The 21059-nt window shown below is 40.7% G+C and overlaps 1 protein-coding gene across 2 annotated transcripts in view; it reads left to right on the top strand.

Annotated features, from left to right (window-relative positions):
• Nucleotides 1-19525, top strand: part of TENM1 (teneurin transmembrane protein 1) — a gene marked incomplete at both ends in the record, with an annotated part of 235534 nt that extends 216009 nt beyond the window's left edge. For both annotated transcript variants that reach the window (XM_082062122.1, XM_082062121.1), the window contains 7 exons: nucleotides 2871-3043; nucleotides 5328-5563; nucleotides 10265-10561; nucleotides 14587-14974; nucleotides 15646-16866; nucleotides 17356-17498; nucleotides 18767-19525. In XM_082062122.1, coding sequence (XP_081918248.1) covers nucleotides 2871-3043; nucleotides 5328-5563; nucleotides 10265-10561; nucleotides 14587-14974; nucleotides 15646-16866; nucleotides 17356-17498; nucleotides 18767-19525 — 3217 coding nt within the window. The remainder of the gene's footprint in view (nucleotides 1-2870; nucleotides 3044-5327; nucleotides 5564-10264; nucleotides 10562-14586; nucleotides 14975-15645; nucleotides 16867-17355; nucleotides 17499-18766) is intronic.
• Between the last annotated feature and the right edge of the window lie 1534 nt (nucleotides 19526-21059).

The following is a 21059-nucleotide window of genomic DNA, read 5'->3' as shown; positions in this document are numbered from 1 at the left end:
TTATCCTTTAACCAGGCATTATTTTCCAGACAGGTCACATTCTGAACTGACACTTGATTTCAGTTTGAAAATTAGATTTCTTTGAAAAGATTACTTACATGTGAGTTGCTTCTGAGTCCTATATGAACATAGTGTTGGAGCACAGAAAATTATCGTATAAGCAACTTTCAAATTGCTTGGAATCGTCTTCTCTGTTTAAACTAGATTTGCATTCACATCCCAAAGTTCAACCCATGGCACTGTCAAGCTGAAAAAAGGATGAGTTTGTTTAACAACACATATCACACGTACTCGGGAATATGAGCAAAGATAATGAACTGTTCAGAACATCTACCTATATGTCAGATTCACTCACAGAGGGAAATTATTAAGAGGTAGAAAACCACCTACAAAAGTACTTGTCATCCATCTACTCTAATCTGATGGAATGGAAGCACTGCAAGAGCTCTTGCATAAAATTATAGTTAATGTACAATTTTCAGTCATCTACATTTTTTTAATATTGTATCATTAAAGCTGTAAAAGGGGAGGGGGAGCACTGGGCCTCTATTAAATCAAGGACAAGAAAACACCTGCAAGAAACAACTCTCTGAAAAAAATAATTAGACCGCTTTCCCTTGGAAATGATACAACTCTTAACTGTGCTACACATAGAAATGCAAATGGATTGTGAAGCTGTATCCCCAAGTGCACATCTCAGATATTGGTGAGCACTTCCGTGTGTGGGTACTGAAATCAATGCAATTATTTGCATGATTAAATGGTCACTGACATGATTAACAGTGGCATAACTGGGCCCTAAATTAACATTAAGAAATATCTCAGGATCCTGCCCCTATTAGTATGGGTAGGACATTGCTCTGCAGGAACTGAGTCCCAGTGTGCTACTATTCATCATGTGAAAGGTGGCAGAATCTGTCCTCAGAGGGCTGGGTTTCTTTGAGCAATCTGGAATTTAAAAACCCTTTAGATGGTCACACTGTGGAATAATTACCGAGACACTAATCTGCACGTTCTCCTTGAAGTCATTTGGAGCATCAACGTGAGTAAGAGTCCACTGGTGTGTGCTCTGGTCTCCTTGTAATTCAGTTCTGTATCTGGACCATCCAGTAACAGTTAATCCCATTTTCAGCTAGACTAGGAGTTTTGTATCACTTCATCAGCATCACCAGCAGCAAGACCGGATCCTTAGTGAGAATGGATCCTGAGTCTTGTGCACAAGTACATTTCAATAATATGGCTGCATTTACGCCATAAAAATGCGTGATCTGGGCATTTTTCTATGGCACGGTAGAAAATCCAAATAAGCAAGCAGCTGTCATATCTGTTTGATCAAGCAATAAATGAAATATAACTGCCTGATGTTAATGGAGTTTTCTAATGGCGAAAAGTAGTGATCTGAGTCAATTTTAATCGCTGGGTGTGGCACCCAGTCGATTTGCGCAGAACCAGTGTAAGGGTGGAATGTAAATTAGTCGCATGATTTATGTGTGGGCAGTAGAAATGAAAGAGAGATTATATTGTATTTAAGATTTGATTAATTTATTTGTCAAAAACCACAAAATGGCCACTAGCTCATTCTCCACTGTTTCATTTGAAAAGAACAGCTGCTGTATTTTTCTTTTTTTATACTGGGGGAAAGAGAAAAATTCCTGATCTTTTTCACCAAAACTTTTTGTGACATATAGATTTTGTCTGACTAATTAGGGGGAAATAAAGACCCTAAGGAAATTATGCCAACACATTAAAGTGAAGGACATAGCCAGATTGTCTGCTGATGTGAATTGGAAGAGCTCCACTGGAGGCAGCAGAGCTTTGCCGGTTGGTACCCCAGCCAGCTGAGGATATGTTTTGTGAATGAGGCAAGACAGTTAATAAAACATGAAAAATTCATTATGCTTTCCTACCTGCAAAAATAGGCTTCTATTTTATGAACATGAGTTAGTTTTACTCATGCAAATACAGCTGCAGTACCAGTGAGGTGTCTTGGATGAATAAAAATGCGTTAGCATCAGTAAGGTTTTTAAGATGGAAGGCATTAATATGAAACAATATCAAGCACTAGGCAATGTTGTGCATTGTTTTCCATGTGAGACATCAGAAAGGACAAATATATCTGTAGAACTGAAAAGACCCGTTAGGAACAGTGCTTCAGAGCTTTTGAATTAATTATTGACTTTTTCATAACATGGCCCAATTAACATAAAGTACCTTAAAGAAAAAGAATTTCTTCAGCACTGATAAAATTTTGGAGAACTGAAATGTGGTGCTTTAGATTCTGGTGCTGTTACTTGTGAAGAGAAGTTCCTGCTGATTTCAGTAGGCCTGTGGGGAACGTAACACGAGAGTAAAAACCATGTAGGCAACTTAATCGCTGCAAATTTCAATCTAATTTTATCGCTATTGTTACGCTTTAGGTCTCTGTTTTAAATTCACCATTCCTATTATGTACTTCACACATCAGCAACAAAAGGCAGTTTTTGAGTGTTGCAGAATCTAAGAATCGCTCTGATTTAAACTTAAGGGTAAGAAAACCCCTTTTTGGGTTGAGCTGGTCGCCTGAATGCCAAGTGACCTGCAGCAGCCGCCCTCCTCCAGCATATCCCGCTGGGCTACAACCACTGGCAGAGGCTGGACAATGCAGGTAGTGGCTCATACTGCTCCCACTTGCATTTTATCCAGCACCACTGAAGAAGAGTTTAAGCTGGAATTCAGATTAGGGAATTTCGAGTGAATAAATGGACCAATTCTTACCTTTTTATTTATTGAACAGTGTTGACAATGCTTCTTACTCTTTTTTTTTCTTTTAAGAGTTATCTACAAGAAAATGGTGATGTATTTTCATGTCTCTTTAACATCCTGTGTTGCAGGTATGACTCTGATGGCCATCTGACCAACGCGACCTTCCCAACTGGGGAAGTCAGCAGTTTCCACAGCGATGTTGAAAAATTGACTCGAGTGGAACTTGATACTTCAAACAGAGAGAGTGTGATCACAGCCACAAACTTCTCAGCTACCTCTACAATATACACTTTAAAACAAGGTAATTAATGCATTTCTGTTATTTCTTCCCTAACAATTACATTTCAAACTCTAGACATTATTGCATTCTTAACTGTTTGCCAAAAAAAGACATTAGAATTAATTCACTTGTTTCTTCCTTGCTTCAGTACAAATAGCTAGATACTACCTATAATTCTCCTGGGGTACTAATTAGAAACAAGCCACAAGTGAATTATTTTCCTCCTAGAAGAATCCCATGGATAGACTCTAGTTATTGAAACCTCTGATATCTCCAGGCTTTATGTGCTACTTTCTACTTCAGTATCCGGAGGACTTAGGCTGACCTATAATACACTGAACTTTGTTATTCTGAGTAATGCTGCCCAGAAGAGTGACATGTTCCCCTGACGTTTTAGCACCGAGATGCCTTGTTTGGCCAATGCCATGAATTCTTTCTGGTCGTGCTGTGTCCTGCTGTGTCCCACCACTGCTGCTCACTGCCTCAAGGATGAGATTTTGACTCAACCGCTGTAGACACCCCAGTATTGCCCTGGAAATATCATCTCTCTCTAGAAGAATTTACTCTCTGCCTAATGGAAATGCCCAAGTGTTCCCTCCAGATTTTGCAGGTTCATCACTAAAGTTCTGGTTTTATAAAGTTTAATTGATATGAGGTTTTTTCCTCCTTGTTGATTTTTTTGTTGTCAGTGGCTTGTTCAGGCTTTGAGAGGGCAAGTGCTGGGAAATAGGTCTCTGCTTTGCTTCCCAGTCTGCTACAGAAAAGCTTTGTAACCCTGCGCAAGTCATGGAACTTTGCTTCCTCTCAGCTTTTGATCTATAAGAAAAATATAGGAAGAACTCACCTCACAAGATACTCACTGATACCTCTTTACTATTGCATTGCAGAGACAGCACTGAATAAGAGAAAATAATTATTTTATGTTGTTGTATCACCTGTTAGCCTTTGTCCAAGTGACCCCGTCTGCTCTCTGCATCACTTACTGACTGCCTGAGTGTATGTCTGTCCTTAAATCTGAAACTCCTCAAAGTTGGTATGTTACCAAGTTGTCTCAGGAGAGTGCTAGCACACCATGAGCATTGCCAGAAATGGACAGCTGTAGTTGTTACTATACCTATCATTTTTATGAATTCATATAATTTGCATATCTCCTTATCTCTGTTGAAACTATCACAAAGCACCCTGTGAACAACCAGCCAGACATGGTATCCTTACATCTGGGTCACAAAGTCTCTTTTAATGTAGTGCTTGTTACCTTCACTTTCTGACACACCCAACTATTTTGCACATATTCACATCCCAAGAGCTGGACCCATTTCTTCTGTGTGAACCAGCTTAAAAGAAAAAAAAAAAACAAAAACACTTTTCACAGTCCCTTGCTGGTGTGTATTCAGTTGCATTTTAAGGGTGAGACTTTGTCCCTTAGCACTAACTGTTGAAGCTCATGATCGAGTTGTCCCCCAGCAGCTGAGCCACAGTCACCTCCAGCGTGCACGTCCCTCTCCTGGCCAAGCACAGGGCGGTGCGGCACCGTGCGGAGGAGCTGCAGCGCACAGGCCGGAGAAAGGAGCATGCCATGTCTGTACACCTCTGCATCCCTCGGTGGAGACCTGCTCTGGACCCTCTGCGTGCTGCGGGCAGCTTTGGCGAGGGGGAGGAGGCTGTGCTGGCTTGTCCCAGCTGCCCTCAACAGTCTTCTGCAGCCCGGTCCTGAGCCCCGGAGCTGCTCGTCGTGCCACATTGCTGACCTGTTCCATTTTTCTGCCAACAACTGCTTCCCAGTGGGTCTGTGGCACCAGGCTCTGGACCTCACCGTGCCCCAGGGTCCAGCTGCTAGTGGGGAAGAGGACGGGATTTAGTACGGGGATACAGGGAAAAGGGACGAAATGAGAGACTGGCCGAGGTGTTTTGAAAATGGCTTTCTCGCTTGACTTCACCTACTCATTGCAGTCATTCAAGCAGTACACTGTCTTGTTAACAGATCCCAATGTGCTAAAATCATCAGAATAGCAGTGGTCAGAACCCAGCCTATGGGTTTGCATACTTGTAAGTATGCTGAATGCAGAAACTGCTTCAGGAAACCTTCACGATGGAAATCATCAGGCCAAATGTAACAAAAATCTCTTTAGACATGGGAAGGCCTGTAGGTTACAGGTTTCAAAAACCACACTGCAGCTGGTTCAGTATGTTTAGCTGTCTGTAACCTGGGGACAAACAAATCCCTATTGCACCTAACATTTGCCTCATAAATCCAGAGATCTGAACTTTTCTCTGTTGCCTGTTTTTGGTTGTTGTTTTTTGACAGATAACACGCAGAATATCTACCGGGTCAGCCCAGATGGGTCTCTGAGAGTCACCTTTGCCAGTGGAATGGAAATCACGCTTAACACGGAGCCTCATATTCTAGCAGGGGTTGTCAGCCCCACTTTAGGGAAGTGCAATATCTCCCTTCCTGGTGAGCATAACTCAAATCTCATTGAATGGAGGCAAAGGAGGGAGCAGACCAAAGGCAATATCTCCACGTTTGAGAGAAGGCTAAGGGTAAGGCTTCCTCTTATGTAAAGTGCAGTTTTCCCTTTGAAAGCCATTGAACTAAAATTGTGTTGAAATGTTCTATTTTATAATAAGAGCAGCAGAAAGTTTGTATCAATGGTGGGCCCCAGCCATGAATTTCAAAACCAAACTCCTCTGACAGTTGCAGGAGTGTTTCATCTCTGTTTGAATTTGCTTGTGAGACTTGACCTCAAGACATAATTACTCTTTTTCTTGCTCTTCTTTTTCGACTAAGAACTTAATTACGGCTTTGGAAGAAGCTGTGAGCAAAGGACGGTGCGTAGTTGCTCTGGCACAGCAGCAGAGTTGGAGCCACGTTCTGCCGCTCTCAGATCTGTCAACCCTCATTCTTCTGGGCGAAATCACAGGTGCCAGGCTCTGCCTGGGGCAGGAGGTCTTGCCGGGCACACCTTGGGTGTCCTGCCAGTGCCCATCCTGCAAACCCGAGCAATGGGAGAGCCCCTGTGCATCAGACAGGCTGTGTGTCCTGCCCTCTGCCTCCAGCTCCCAAACCCCCTGGCTCGCTCTGGCTGGGTTACGCTATGGCTCTAGCTGCTTTGACATTGCATCTGTGGTTTATATTTGTCTGTGAGGAGAACTCATAGATTACAATGATAGATGGTCAACATTCAGCATTCAATTAGGTAACGCTAAGGCTCAAAGAATCTGCTACCTTGCAGAACAGGCTTTTTATTAAATCGGTTCTGTTTTTCACATGAATACCCCTTAAAATGTCTGTACCAGTAGTAGGACTGCAAATTTTGGCCTTAAAAATATTACTTTATTAACTATAGCCTTTCTGGGTAGGAATTATCTCTGAAGGTATATCTTTGCTCTGAAAATACAGAGATGGTTATTAAAATCTCTGTATTGTCTTTTGGTGATGATTTACTGTGTATTTTTTGAAGTGTATCATCTGTTTGATTTTCAACTGCTCTGACCAATCAAAAACACAAGTCTTGGGTGATCTGGACAGACTGGCCACTGCATCTGAAATACCTGTTTGAAAGGGCAGCTTTCAGAATTGGAAGTCACAGTTACTTTATTAGGACATCGGAAGTGGGGGAAAGCTTCATTTAGTTTTTCTTGGCCATCTTCTGACTGCCCCCTCTCTGGCATAGTGTGAATCCTCATAGCTCTGTCTTGGGAGGCAGCTGAATGGTGCAGCTGGCAAGGAAGGCAACGAGCAGCAGAATCTACCCAGGGACAGCTATCTTTATTCGGTGGTTAAAGGAAATATGCGGGACATCAGGAGCAAAAATACCATCATATAGTGTGTTTGAAGCATTGCACCAATTAATGAAGGGATTTAAAGCTTACTGTTGATGGATCCTTGAGTACTGCTGGGAAAAAAATATAGCATCATTAGAAGCCCTTATGCTGGATGAGGTTCTGGTGGGACCTTCTGAAAACTTCTAGTAAGTCATATTTTAAAAAGAAAGTTTTTAAACGCTTGATATGCCATGACTGGCATAATAGGAAATGTGTTAGAAAGCTTGCAATGTAGGGCAGGAAGAACTATGCTGAACTTTGAAAATACATGTAAAGAAAAGCTCTGGGGATTGGAGAAGTTCTCAATGGAAATGTGCAGACTTGTGGGAGCCATCATTTAAAGAAAAAACAAAACACAGCACAATGGAAGAGTTTTCTGAAGGGGAAGAAGAAAAGGAAAAAAAAAATAAAAAAGCATAGAAATAAGGTTTAAAGATGTTACTTAGAGATCAGTCCTGATACCATCACTGAAACAAACAGCTTTGAGTGCTAAGAGGTATAAATTAGAAGGTGGGTAACTGGGTGAGGTAAAGGATGACCTAGTTGAGAAGAAGAAAGCTTTTCATTCTCCTCCTGGTCCTAACATTCTTAACTCTTAATCACAATTGGCAGCCATCCTCAAAGTATGTCACTCTATTAGTGCTATTTCAAGTTTTGGAAAGAGGCCACTGTTAGCATGTTCTGAATAATGCTGTAAACGTTGTGTTTTAAAAAGTGGGGTTTTTGCATGGTGCAAATTCCTTGCTCTAGAAATAGAGCAAAAGTAAGTGAACTGAAATGCTAGAACAGACATCTAGCTTCATCTCAGTATCTAAATCAATGAGGGAAACAGGAATTAATCACAGGTTTCTTCTAAGTGCAGAACTGCCTGCCCTGACACTTTCTGAAAGTATATGAGTCTGTAGGCACGTATGCATTTTATATTAATGATAAATCTATGTACGATCAGGCATTTTAACATCAATCTTAATCTACCAAGACTTCTTTTTTATCAATTGAGCTGCTGTTTTAATTGACTTCTAAAAATGAAGCAAAGGCTGTTGTTAAAACCAATGAGCATGATGCATAGTAATATACTGATTAGAATGCAGCTCTGTTCCCTCCTGTCTTTTGCATAACTTAGAAGAACTTGGCATTGGATGCAGTCCAGGTTTTATAACTGAGTATCTACCAAATTGAAAATTGAATGCTTGGTCAGTCTCCTTATTTTTGCTTTTTTAATTTTTTTTAAATTAAAAAATGCAAGTAACTCACTGGCCTCAACTCAAAAGTCCTGCAGATACAGGCTTTGACAGCTATGATTATTATTGCATTTAGCAAATGATCTCCCCTTATTTACCAGTCTTATGGCAAGTTCTAATGACAGGAACAAATCCTCTGCCAGTGTGTATCAGTTTACATTGACTCAAATCAAAACACAGACAAGGAAATAACGCAATCTCATCTGTTTTACACATCGTAGACAGTTTAGTTTTGAGAATGAAAGTCAAGAGAGCTGCACATTTCTGTGATTATTTACACTGCAAAATTTCTAGCTATGAAACTAATGGGAGTCAATTAATGTTTAAAAATACATAATAAATATCTTTTTATGCATTACTAACATTATTATTGAAGTCAGCTGAATTTTCTCCCTGTTTTCATCTGCTGAAATTCTGACCTGCCACTGCTTTCAGAAACCAGTTTCCCTGGCTTAAAACAGAACGCATGAGCTCCAGCCTCTCACAGGAGCTCCTTACTACCTTCCGTGTGTATTGCAGGAGTCATCTTTAAGAAGCCACTGGGATTTGAAATCAGCTTTTCAGTGGCAACGTTGAGCTGAGACCCACTACCCATGTGTTGTCCTGTCTCGTCTTGAGAAGGGTGTTAAATTTAACTTAAATCTGAGGAAGTAAATAAGTGAGACATAGAATGTGGAATGTAGGGGAAGCAGTGGCATCCATCCAAATCTTATTTTAGCTCCATGAGCTTTCAAATACTGCTGCTATCTACTTTGCTGCAAATTCTGCCTCTGGTTTTCATTATTTTTTGTATCATGCCTGAAATTTAGATTTCAAGCAATTTGTATTCAAGACTTTTCTTTTCCCTAACTGCATTCTACAATAGTAATAATAATAGCAATAAGAACATTAAATATGTACACAGACAATAAATGAATATAAGCCAGGGTATAACCCCTGCTCACTTTTCAGTTATTTTACCACAAGAGGATTTGTTTTCAGAAATTACATGAAGTTTGCAAATAAATATAATAAACCTAATCCATCAGACTGTATACAAGTAAACATAGTTGAACTGAGCATCACATTTTACTTGAGCTCCTTAACTATCATTAGAGCATAAATTGTAATAGTTACAGCAGTCTACAAGGGTATATAGGTATTTTATAGCTGTTGTAAATGAACACTATTAAAGTTAGACATGTGTGTATATAAAACCCCGGGAATGGTAGTTGAAGAAAGAACACCTGCTTCTTCTAGATTTTCAGATCATTTTGTATCTAAAAAGAGAAAGGAGAAAGGAAAAAAAAGTTCTTTCTAATCACTGCCACCATATGATCACAGCTTGAATTATTAAACAGGTATTCTTAACCATTTATTTTACTGCTCTGCCTTCAGGTCTCAGTGCTGTGTGCTCTGAGAGCACTTGCACTGACACCATCTCTGCCATCAGGAAGTTATTAATTGGAATAAATTAGTACAAGTGATTAGATAAAATACAGTAGATGAATACAATGAGTGTGTTGAGCATTGATCTGAGAAATACAAGTCAATGAACAATGTTTTATGGTTCCCTAAATTGTATCTCTGATTTAAATGGAGTTTAATAGTGGTTGCCCAGTGACTGAATGATGTAAGGAGGCAGATGATGAAAGCACTGGAGAAATATATTTTGTCTTTGTCAACCTGACTCAGCTTTGAACTTGATTTCAAATTGAGAATAGGGCTGCCCCTCTGCATCTTGCTATTGGACCATAAATGTTAACAGATTACGGCGCAGTTGCTCTGTTACACAGTGAGTTTAACAAATTTTGCACATCTCAAATGTGGATATCATCGTTAATTTATGGGCTTAACTACCCATCTTTGGCTGGAATCATAAAGTCCATCCACAGAGATATGAAAGCTGAGAAGAAGAAAAACTTCGGAAAAGGCAAGAGCAGAGATGAGGCTTTAGCACATGGAAACAGGAAGCATCCTGTAATGCGAAGTGTAATAACCATGAATGCAAGCAGCATTTTGTTTCTTCATCCTTCTGTTTCTCAGCTGAATATTTATATGTTTTCTTGTCTGTAATGAGGCCTAATTTTTCCATTGTAGTGTTAAACCATTGCACATTTTTATTTGACATGGAAGTGTTTGTATTGTGTGTATTTAAGATGTGCTGTTTTCTTACCTTACTGTATTTTTGTGTTAGGCCCACAACAGAAATCTGCTCTCCATTGATTTCGATCATGTAACCAGAACAGGAAAGATTTATGATGATCATCGAAAATTCACTCTTCGGATTATGTATGACCAGACAGGACGCCCAATTTTATGGTCCCCCATCAGCAAGTACAATGAGGTCAATATCACATATTCACATTCTGGATTAGTCACCTATATCCAAAGAGGAACGTGGACTGAGAAAATGGAGTATGATCCAAGTGGGAACATAATTTCCAGAACATGGGCGGATGGTAAAATATGGAGTTACACATATTTAGAAAAGGTAAATCATTTTAAAAGTGGATTGTTGTACCAAGGCAAAAATATTTGTTTTGAAATAGATATTATATTGTCAACAGTGTTATAATGCTACCTCTTGGAAGAGTATTTCAGACTTTTTAAACAGAAAATACATACAGTTACATAACTAGATTAAGATGTCTCTGGACATGCTTAGACTTACATGTCATCCATTCAATCCCACCATAGTTCTGAAGAAAGTTATCAGCATCTCCGATTTGTTTATTTGGTAGGTAATAATAGGTCTCAGTCCAAGTTCAGGTGAACAACGGACACTGTCACTGCTGAAAAACATGTTGCTGCTCTGTATAACATAGTCAGAAATATAACAGTCACTGAAAGGGAACTTTTTGCTCCCCATAAACACCATTCTTTCAAGCCGAAATGTTGAGCCAGTAGTTACGAACCTGCACCTATTCAGTGCTGCGCTATGAAAAAAAAAGGGATTGATCCTGTGAGGGGAAAGATTATTTCAGTATTTATGAGAGCCATACATTAATATGAAAGGACTTATCATTCTGCTTTTTGTGTCTAACTTGCCTGAGTGTTGTAATTTTCGTTTATGTCTATGGATAATGGTCACAAAATGGGGGAACAAGTGTTTTACAGACTGAGGAAGAACAGCATCCATAGAGGCATCTCATTTGGTCTTGTCTCTCAAAACCAAAAAGCCAATCTGTATTTTTAAAGCTTTCAGAATTTAGTGTGAAATTGTATTCAAATAGTGTTCTTTTTTTTTTAAAATAGCAACATCTTGGACTATCCAATACAGCCTGAGTTTGCAGAACGTTTCTCTGAACCTGTTAAGCACAGGAAAGGCTGGGAGGGGGCAGGTGAGGTGAAACTGATAGGGGGTATTACACGCAGGAAATCCAATCACTTTGAAGTTATTTACATATTTTGGAGTTCAAAATGTGTACTTTTAAGATAAACTTTGCTGTACTTATTTTGAATGTATTTAAGCTTGATCCTCAAAAAAAAATGAAACCTAACCCAGAGAAAAAAAATTATTTAGACCAAAGAATGCATAAAAATGCGATTCCTTCCCTGTCTGCATGCACTATGGTTCTTGCACATGTTAAAAAGATTGGCAGACCCTAGAAGCTTCAGAAGTTTGCTTCAGATAAATTTGTCAGGGCTTCTTTTGTCTGTATGCTCTTCTGCAAATTGCAAGTAAACAAGCATTTAGTACAGCTCTCAAATATTTGGGCATTGTGCCTTTTGGAGGTTCTTTTATATTTTCTTTGGGCGTAATGGACCAAGATTTTGGAAAGATGTATGCTTCTTATCTTTCCAAGCCACTTTATCTGTTCTTCGTTTATGATGAGCTTATAAATAAAGTCATATAACTTAAAACTGTTATTCTGGAATTCTACGTAAGTGGCCAAATCCTGATCCTGTAGAAGCAAATAGCGAAAGCCTTACTGGTTCAGGTAGCACCAGGCTTGGGTTATGCTTGTAACTTGTTTTTAAAGTTATTGAAAGTGACACACACCATGGACATAATCTACCAGCTATTTAATGTACCGTTTGTTCCTTGTGCCAAAGAAAGATGAATTCACTGTCAAAATTAGACATTGAAATATCATTCTGTGGCTCCATTAAAGTCAATAACTCATTGCGTTAATTGTGTAATGATTCCTAAAGGTTGCCTGAAACCTCGTAAGACTCAATGATTCCTTTTATCAAAAAATCAATTATATAGTTTGCTTCCAGTTCATAGTTATTTAATTCTTCATTTTTTAGCACTTGATGTGTTAATTGTACATCTTCAAAAATCTCTACCCCATCCAAAATTAGCCCAAATAGTTTGAGTTTTAAAAAGCACTACAATAGTAGCACTGTAAATATTTTTTGCTGGTGAGATTCAGTTGCTGTTGTTTTGGTCACTTTCTTCAATTAGTTAATGGTGTTATAAAATCTCTCCTTTACACCAGACAAAACAGATGAGCGGCTGCGTGTGTATGTTGGACGGGAATGACATCTAGTGGTGATGCTCAGCATTTCCATCCCCAGTAGAAGCCCAAGCACTTGCCATGGGCTGTTTGTCTCCATATCCCACGGGGCATCAAGCATTTCATGGTTGACCAGGCTGTGGTTGCTTTTATAAAATGACAGCTTTTTGGATGTTTTGTGAGCTGCCCTCTGAAATCCTTTAAAACAATTAGAACCCAATTAGTGCAAAGAGTTGAAAAATCTATTGTAATATTATTAGGATGAATTGCGAATTTATTATTTTTTTCTCTTTCTCTTTACGGTCTCCTCTAATAGGCTGGAGAGGATACTAAGTCTCCAACCCTTGTACTGTCTATCCTTTTACTATCTTGGACAAAAGTGGAAAAGCCACAAAGTGCTGTAAAAATAGCACACAGGGGCCCTAAAGTTATATTAGAGATGTTTCTGATCTTGTTATTCATACTTTGTCAATGGCAGACAGCTTAAAAACAGGCCCGGGAGCAGTATATAGAGAGAGGCGTCACATCAGCGCTGGGAGAGAGTTCAGCCAGTGGTTTACTGCAGACTGGGGACTCTTGACTGGAGTTGAAAACAAAATAAACGCTGTACGTGTAGGAAATGCTTGGCAGAGCAGCAATAAAGCGATCAGAACGAGCTCGCTGCACAGGTCTGTCGTCACCAGTTGGCAGAGGGTGACGTGTGAGTGGCACATGTTGGTGCTCACTGGCTCGTGTCCAGGTGACAGGTGTCTGTCACCAAGGGCAGGAAGAAATACATCTTGGGAGGGCTGTGGGTGCAGAGAGGATGGCCAAGGCTTAGCCTATCTTTGGTCCTTGAATAAGCACTCCTTTTATTTGTCAGAACAAAGTGGCTCAAAGCCAGTGTTACTTAACACATCCTGAGGCTGAGCTCTTTGTGGTTTTTTCCCAGAGAAGATTTTTGACTTTAGAGGGAAAAAACCCTTTTTTTCCTGATTTTTTTCCTCAGTGTTCTGTGAAAAAGCAGCCACATATTTCCTCACAAGACTTGTTTTTGCATGATGTCTCAGTCATGCAGGAGCCTGGCAGATTTGCTTATGTGCGGTAGTTTTGGGCTGTGAGCTCGGAGCTGCGCAGTGTCAGAGCCCGTCCCAGCTCGGGCAGCCGTGCAAGGACGGGCCGTGCTCTGGTCCAGCCGAACCTCTTTCTGGAGCTGGGGGAAGGCTACAAACTTCTTCCGTAGATTTTCACTCTGTGTTTTCATTATGCTTGTTTCAACAGTGACTGGTCACCAGTGGGCTTGTACTCTGTGACTTGGCAAATAGCTGGTGCCAAGTCTTCCAGAACCCAAGCTTTCAATTTGCACAGAAAAATGTCTGCCATGCTTGCACATTCATCTGCCAAAAAAATTAGATTTCATTGACCAGCCACAATTAACCAACACAGAACAAATATCAAGTGCCTGTGTAGAGATTCTATTCTTTGTAAATGTTGAATACTAGAGATAGGAGTAGTCACACCAAAGAACCTGCAGACTGTTTTAATCCATCTGTAAGCATGGAGATACTGTGACCTCTGGGCCAACACGCATTTAATAGAAGACATACAGAAAAAGGGGCAGGTCTGTGCTAGAGATATGCAGAGTGGCAACCCCTTGTACACACCATTACAAGTTTCCCTTTTCCGCCTCTTCTGGAAACAGCTGCTGGTGCAGATGCTCTGCCTGTGTGTGAGGAAGAGGTTCCCTCTGGTTTTGCTTTCTGGGAGGATGACCTAAATATTTCAAAGCAACATAGCAAGTCAGCATGAGACTGAAATGCTACTGAGAGCTACATCTGCCTTCCAGTTTGGAGGTCCTTACCTCTAGACTTATTATTAATCTCCACCTGTTTTGTACCAACTTGCTGGCCAGGTCTCCTGGAACTGAAAGCTTCATGTGGAATTGTATAGACAGTAGGAGCAAACTACAAGAGTGAATGGTTGTTTCAGTGTTTCCTTAACCTTCAGGCACTCAGTAGATGAATAATCATGTCCTTGATCAGCCGCTGACTCTGCCGTTCCCGTTTGTTTGCAGTCCGTGATGCTCCTGTTGCACAGCCAGCGCCGCTACATCTTTGAGTACGACCAGTCCGACTACCTGCTGTCCGTCACCATGCCCAGCATGGTGCGCCATGCCCTGCAGACCATGCTCTCCGTCGGGTACTACCGCAACATCTACACCCCTCCGGACAGCCACGCGGCTTTCATCCAGGACATCGCCAGGGACGGACGGCTTCTGCAAACCTTGTATCCTGGGACGGGACGCAGAGTCCTTTACAAATACACCAAACAGTCACGACTTTCCGAGATTCTTTATGATACTACGCAAGTCACGTTCACCTACGAGGAGTCTTCTGGGGTTATTAAGACAATACATTTAATGCACGATGGGTTCATCTGTACCATCAGATACAGACAAACAGGTTTGTGTAAATGTGACTACTTTGCCAAAGTTTTTGGCCCTGATCCTGCAGTTACCTGGCATGAAATTCCATTATTTTTATGTCTACAAGTTCCTATATTTTATGTTTCAAAAGAAAAATATGTGTGTATATCTCTGTGTCTGTGTCCATAGGCATATATAGCTGTCCCATTTGAAATACAGTTTTCTTTTTATTGCTTGGTATGGAATAGCTCTTATAATGTTTGATTGTTTTTCTCCCACTGTGTGGATATTTGCTAAATACTAAATCAAGTTGGTTTATTGTTTGTATTTCCAAGTTTCCCCGTTTATACCATAATATAACATAAATTCAAAAGGACTGTTTATATGAGGAAGGAAATCACCATGTGAAATAAATTTTGAGTTATCTTGTAAGTAAACAGAAATCATAATAATGAATAAAATAACATTGATTTAAACAAATGTTAATAAAATAGAAGTATTTTGTAGAGCAAGCATTAATAATGGTTTGTAAGAGAATAGTCTAACATATTCTTAGTTAATGGTATTTTCTGAGACAGTCAAGTAGCAATAAGGCTATGAGGCAATGAGTTCATCGCCTGTGTGTGCTAGATCTGTAGGGTATGTAGACTGTGGACATAATTAATTCTTTTTCTTGCTTTTCCTCTTTCCCCTGTTTGTTTTGGACAGGTCCACTTATTGGTCGCCAAATCTTCAGATTTAGTGAAGAAGGGCTTGTAAACGCCAGATTCGACTACAGCTACAACAACTTCCGTGTCACAAGCATGCAGGCCATGATAAACGAGACACCTCTTCCCATAGATCTGTACCGTTATGTCGATGTTTCTGGCAGGACTGAACAATTTGGAAAATTCAGTGTAATTAATTATGATTTAAACCAAGTTATAACCACCACTGTGATGAAACATACTAAAATCTTTAGTGCCAATGGTCAGGTGATTGAAGTACAATATGAAATTCTCAAGTCTATCGCTTACTGGATGACCATCCAGTATGATAATATGGGTCGTATGGTGATCTGTGATATACGCGTAGGTGTAGATGCCAATATAACAAGGTATTTTTATGAATATGATGCTGATGGTCAACTTCAGACTGTGTCTGTGAATGATAAAACTCAGTGGCGCTACAGCTATGACCTTAACGGCAACATCAACTTGCTGAGCCATGGAAACAGTGCACGCCTCACTCCTCTGAGATACGATCTGAGAGATCGCATTACCAGACTTGGAGAAATTCAATATAAAATGGACGAAGATGGTTTTCTCAGGCAAAGAGGCAATGAGATCTTTGAGTACAACTCGAATGGTCTGCTGAGCAAAGCGTACAACAAAGTGGCTGGCTGGACGGTGCAATACTGTTATGATGGTCTTGGAAGACGAGTTGCAAGCAAATCAAGCCTAGGACAGCACTTACAGTTCTTCTATGCAGATCTCTCCAACCCAATAAGAGTTACTCACTTGTACAATCATACTAGCTCAGAAATAACATCCCTGTATTATGATCTTCAAGGTCATCTCATTGCAATGGAATTAAGCAGTGGAGAAGAATATTATGTTGCCTGTGATAACACTGGAACACCTCTAGCTGTATTTAGCAGTCGGGGCCAAGTCATAAAAGAAATTTTGTACACCCCATATGGAGAGATTTACCAGGACACTAATCCAGATTTCCAGGTTATCATTGGTTTTCATGGAGGGCTTTATGATTCTCTTACAAAATTAGTTCATCTAGGTCAGCGGGACTATGATGTCATTGCTGGTCGGTGGACGACACCAAATCATCATATATGGAAACATCTGAATGCTGTTCCACAACCATTTAATCTCTACTCATTTGAAAATAATTACCCAGTCGGCAGAATCCAAGATGTTGCTAAGTATACAACAGGTAAAACTAACATGTTTCTCATGAAAATAGAACTTTTGATCAAGTTCTGGTGTGGATTCAAGACTCCAGAAGTCTTTTGCACACATCTAAAGTTATTGTTTGGCTCTAATCTTGCATAGATTAAAGTCATTTCTTTAGTAGACAACATCTTACTGAGCTTCATCTGTTTTCTATAGCCTCTGTGGTAAACAAGAAAATAATTAATAGTTGTTTCTGCTGCTTTTCTAAGTGCTAAAATTAAGGGAAGAATGGAGGCAGCTTAATTTGAATTTTTCCACTCTAAATAGTTAGAAGTTACACTATTGATTTCAGAATAGCTATGCTTTGAAATGGAATAATGTATTTGCTATGATAAATGCTTTAGCCAGTACTGATAACATAAATTGATGTGAAATCATTATTTCTGCATAGCTGGGATTTCTGCAGACTACCCTCACTTTTTGTAGGATTTTTGTTCCTTATTGCCTGTATCCTTTTCTTGTTTTGTAGACATTGGGAGCTGGCTGGAGCTGTTTGGTTTCCAGCTGCACAACGTACTACCTGGATTCCCAAAACCAGAGATAGAAGCTTTGGAGACAACATACGAACTTCTACAGCTTCAAACAAAAACCCAAGAGTGGGATCCTGGAAAGGTGAGCAGAAACTCTGTTCCACTGCTTCTAATACTAAATTATGGAATTTGATTAGAAAATACTTGAAATGAAGGAAACAGTGTGACTATCTTTCTACGTAATAGGCAAGGCAAATAGTCTAACAATGCTTGAAACTTTAATGTTTTCACATTATGTACAGGTATCAGTGTGGAGAAGAGTTCTAAGAAGAAGCTTTTAGCAACACAGTGAAGGAATTTTGCCGTTGTTTACCTCTGCGTAATTAGTGCAGGAAAACAGAACTTTTGCTATGGATTTGAAGGGGGATCTATATAGCTCAACCTTTCTCCAGGGCTTATTTTCAGTAAAGAAGAGGCATGCAGCAGCTACCAGGGTCTAGCAATCAATGTAACTGCAACGGGACCAACTACCAATATTCTGAGCAGGTGTTCATGTTTTGCATTTGACCACATGAGTATCTGTTAACAAGGAAATATGATTTTGCGAAGGTGAGCGAGAAAATATGCCTTTCCTGTGAGGTACTCAGGAAAGGAAGTCTAACGTGTTGCGAGTTCACATTCGTACCATTTAACACACTTTTTTTCCTATGCACAAATGACTGCACAAGTTGCAGAGGGCCGGAGGGTCAGAGCTCATTCCAGATGTAGGAGCATGTCCATATAAAATTTTTTCTATGATATTAAAGAAGCTGTTACAAAGGCACAGAAGAAGGTGAATTGATAGGTATAGTGTTAAAAAACAAACAGACGGTTGGAGTGAGATTGGTTTTTAGCCTTGATGGGGAGCAAGATCTACAGATGGGTTCCTATTTTCCTAGTGCCTTGAGACCTTCACAGCCTGCTTATCTTAAAGAATGGGCTATAAAAAATGTTACTGGTGTATAACAAAAGACATAATTAGAAGCACAGAGACTAAGCATAGAATCATGTGAAAGAGCACAGCTTTGAGTTCAGTTTTCCCCACACCTAAGAGTCAACAGACCTGCCATTAAGAGTTACAATTCAAGGGGGAAGGAAGTGAAAAAAAAAAAGAATAAATACGAAAATAGCATTTGTGGTAAATACATTTTCCATTTGCTTTCTAGAAACAAAAGACTCCAAGAGACAGAAAGCAATACCATAGTTGATTAGAAAGCCTGTGCATATTCCCAGGCTTTGTAGATGTGCGCAATGTTTTCCAAATGAATTGAAGATCCATTCTAAGCAATTAAGAGATTAGTATGGTCTGTGAAACACTATAATGATCTGCAAGGTGCCTCACCTGCAAACTATTGGTAATTTCTTTTCCAGACTATCCTGGGTATTCAGTGTGAGCTACAAAAGCAACTCCGAAACTTTATATCCTTGGATCAACTTCCTATGACACCCAGGTATAGTGACGGCAAGTGCTATGAGGGTGTGAAGCAACCAAGATTTGCAGCCATTCCTTCAGTATTTGGAAAAGGCATCAAATTCGCCATCAAGGATGGTATAGTGACAGCTGATGTGATAGGTGTGGCTAATGAAGACAGCCGGCGCATTGCTGCCATCCTCAACAACGCTCACTACCTGGAGAACCTGCATTTCACCATAGAGGGCCGAGACACTCATTACTTCATCAAGCTGGGGTCTTTGGAAGAAGATTTGGCCCTAATCGGCAACACTGGAGGACGACGCATCTTGGAGAATGGCGTCAACGTCACAGTGTCCCAGATGACTTCTGTGATCAATGGAAGGACTAGACGCTTTGCTGACATCCAGCTCCAGCACGGCGCACTGTGCTTCAACGTTCGGTATGGAACAACGGTGGAAGAAGAAAAGAACCATGTCTTGGAGATAGCCAGACAGAGAGCTGTGGCTCAGGCCTGGACTAAGGAGCAGAGGCGGCTGCAGGAGGGGGAAGAAGGTATCAGGGCATGGACAGATGGAGAGAAACAGCAGCTTTTAAGCACTGGGCGGGTACAAGGCTACGATGGATATTTTGTTTTGTCTGTGGAGCAGTATCTCGAACTTTCTGACAGTGCCAATAATATTCACTTTATGAGACAGAGTGAAATAGGCAGAAGGTAACAAAGAAAATCTCTGCCCTTGCGTCACCAAAGACTGCCTGTTTTTAAACGTAAAATGGTTTATTGTATTGGTTTTTCTAGATCAGAACTCTGTATATATAAATATAGAGGAAAAAAAACATATCCAACTGCCTTTAAATGTGACAGAAGATGGTATTTTAATATTGTTCGTTTAACTCTTTGAGAGATGACAGTGACGATTTTTAGTTCTTGTGTGGCAGTATTCAAACAAGTCAGAAGCAGAGTCCTGACAGCTGAGCAGCGCGACCTGCGCACGAGGTGCCCGGGGTGACACCGCACGGTCCCGCGGGGTGGGGGGAGCCCAGCGTGCTCTGCCTTCTTCTAAATACAACTTTTTTGTTGTCGTTGATTTAATAACTCACCAATTATTTAAAAGGTTACAGAGCCTGACTCTGCAACCCTTGTTTATTGGGTAGTTTTTATCCCAGTGAGATCTCCCGTAAGGGATTGCACACAGAAACCAGACTGTGTATGGAACCTTTGTAGTTGCTCGCCAGCCCCACTCATGTCCTCACAGCTGTGACCTGAGGGATTTTCTAACCTGGGAAGCCTGACTTGAACTGGATTCAGCACAGAACAGCTCTCCTGTGTGGACTGTAGCTTTGCTCGGCCGTAGCCACCCCTCGGCCTCTGAGTGGTGGACGTCACGTTGGGTCTCCATTGTGCCCGTGGGGGCCTCTCACCTGAGGTTTCCCTCAGCACTGGGTTCTGCTGGAGCCGGGCAGCACACATGGAGCTGCCAGCCATCCTGGTGGGGGGGCGCAGGGTGGCCCCACAGCCCTGGGCTCCAGCCAGGTGTCAGGGGTGGCCATAGAAGGGCTGTGCGAGCACCCGAGGCAACAGGCTTTAACTCGGAGCTTTGCGACACCTCTCTTTGTGCAGGGGGTCCACAGGGTGCGGGAACAACAAGCCGTGCAGGATCCGGCCTGTCTCTAGTCGTGGGGCCAGGACTCATCTTTCACAGACCATTTGGAAATTGCAGTGTTGTTGGATTTAGGCATCACGTTCTCTTCATCTCAAATTAATAATCCTGTTGTATTATTCATTTTCTCGAGTCTGAAGAAGATTGGTGGGTTGGGAGTTGATGAACCTAAGTGTGGATAGTAAATATGGTGATTACGTAGAACATTTTGGGGATGACTCTTCACTTTTCAGCTCAATATCTAGAGCACATAGAAAAGCATTATATTGCATGGGCAGAAATTTTTATTTCCCAAGGTATCATGTGCTGCTGGCACAGTTATTTCATAGCAGAGTAGGTGATCCTTCTTTCAGCTTGTCATTTTTAAAAGACCTGATTTTTGGGAGGGAAGGGAGGACACACAAGAAGAGGGGGGCACAAGGCAGCAGATTTCCTTTACTGACTTTCAGAAGGAGCTAGAAGTCTTGTTATAGAGCCTGTGTATCCGTAACAGTGATGTTATTGCACATTTCTTTCAAAACAGACGTAGTAAATATGTTGAAATTATTTCTGGTCATATTTACGGAAGCCAACAAAGCGCTTTCGTTGTCTT

Source organism: Streptopelia decaocto (assembly GCF_964273445.1).
Source record: "Streptopelia decaocto genome assembly, chromosome: 10".
Lineage (NCBI taxonomy): Eukaryota > Metazoa > Chordata > Aves > Columbiformes > Columbidae > Streptopelia > Streptopelia decaocto.
This window is presented reverse-complemented; position numbering and strand designations above follow the sequence as displayed.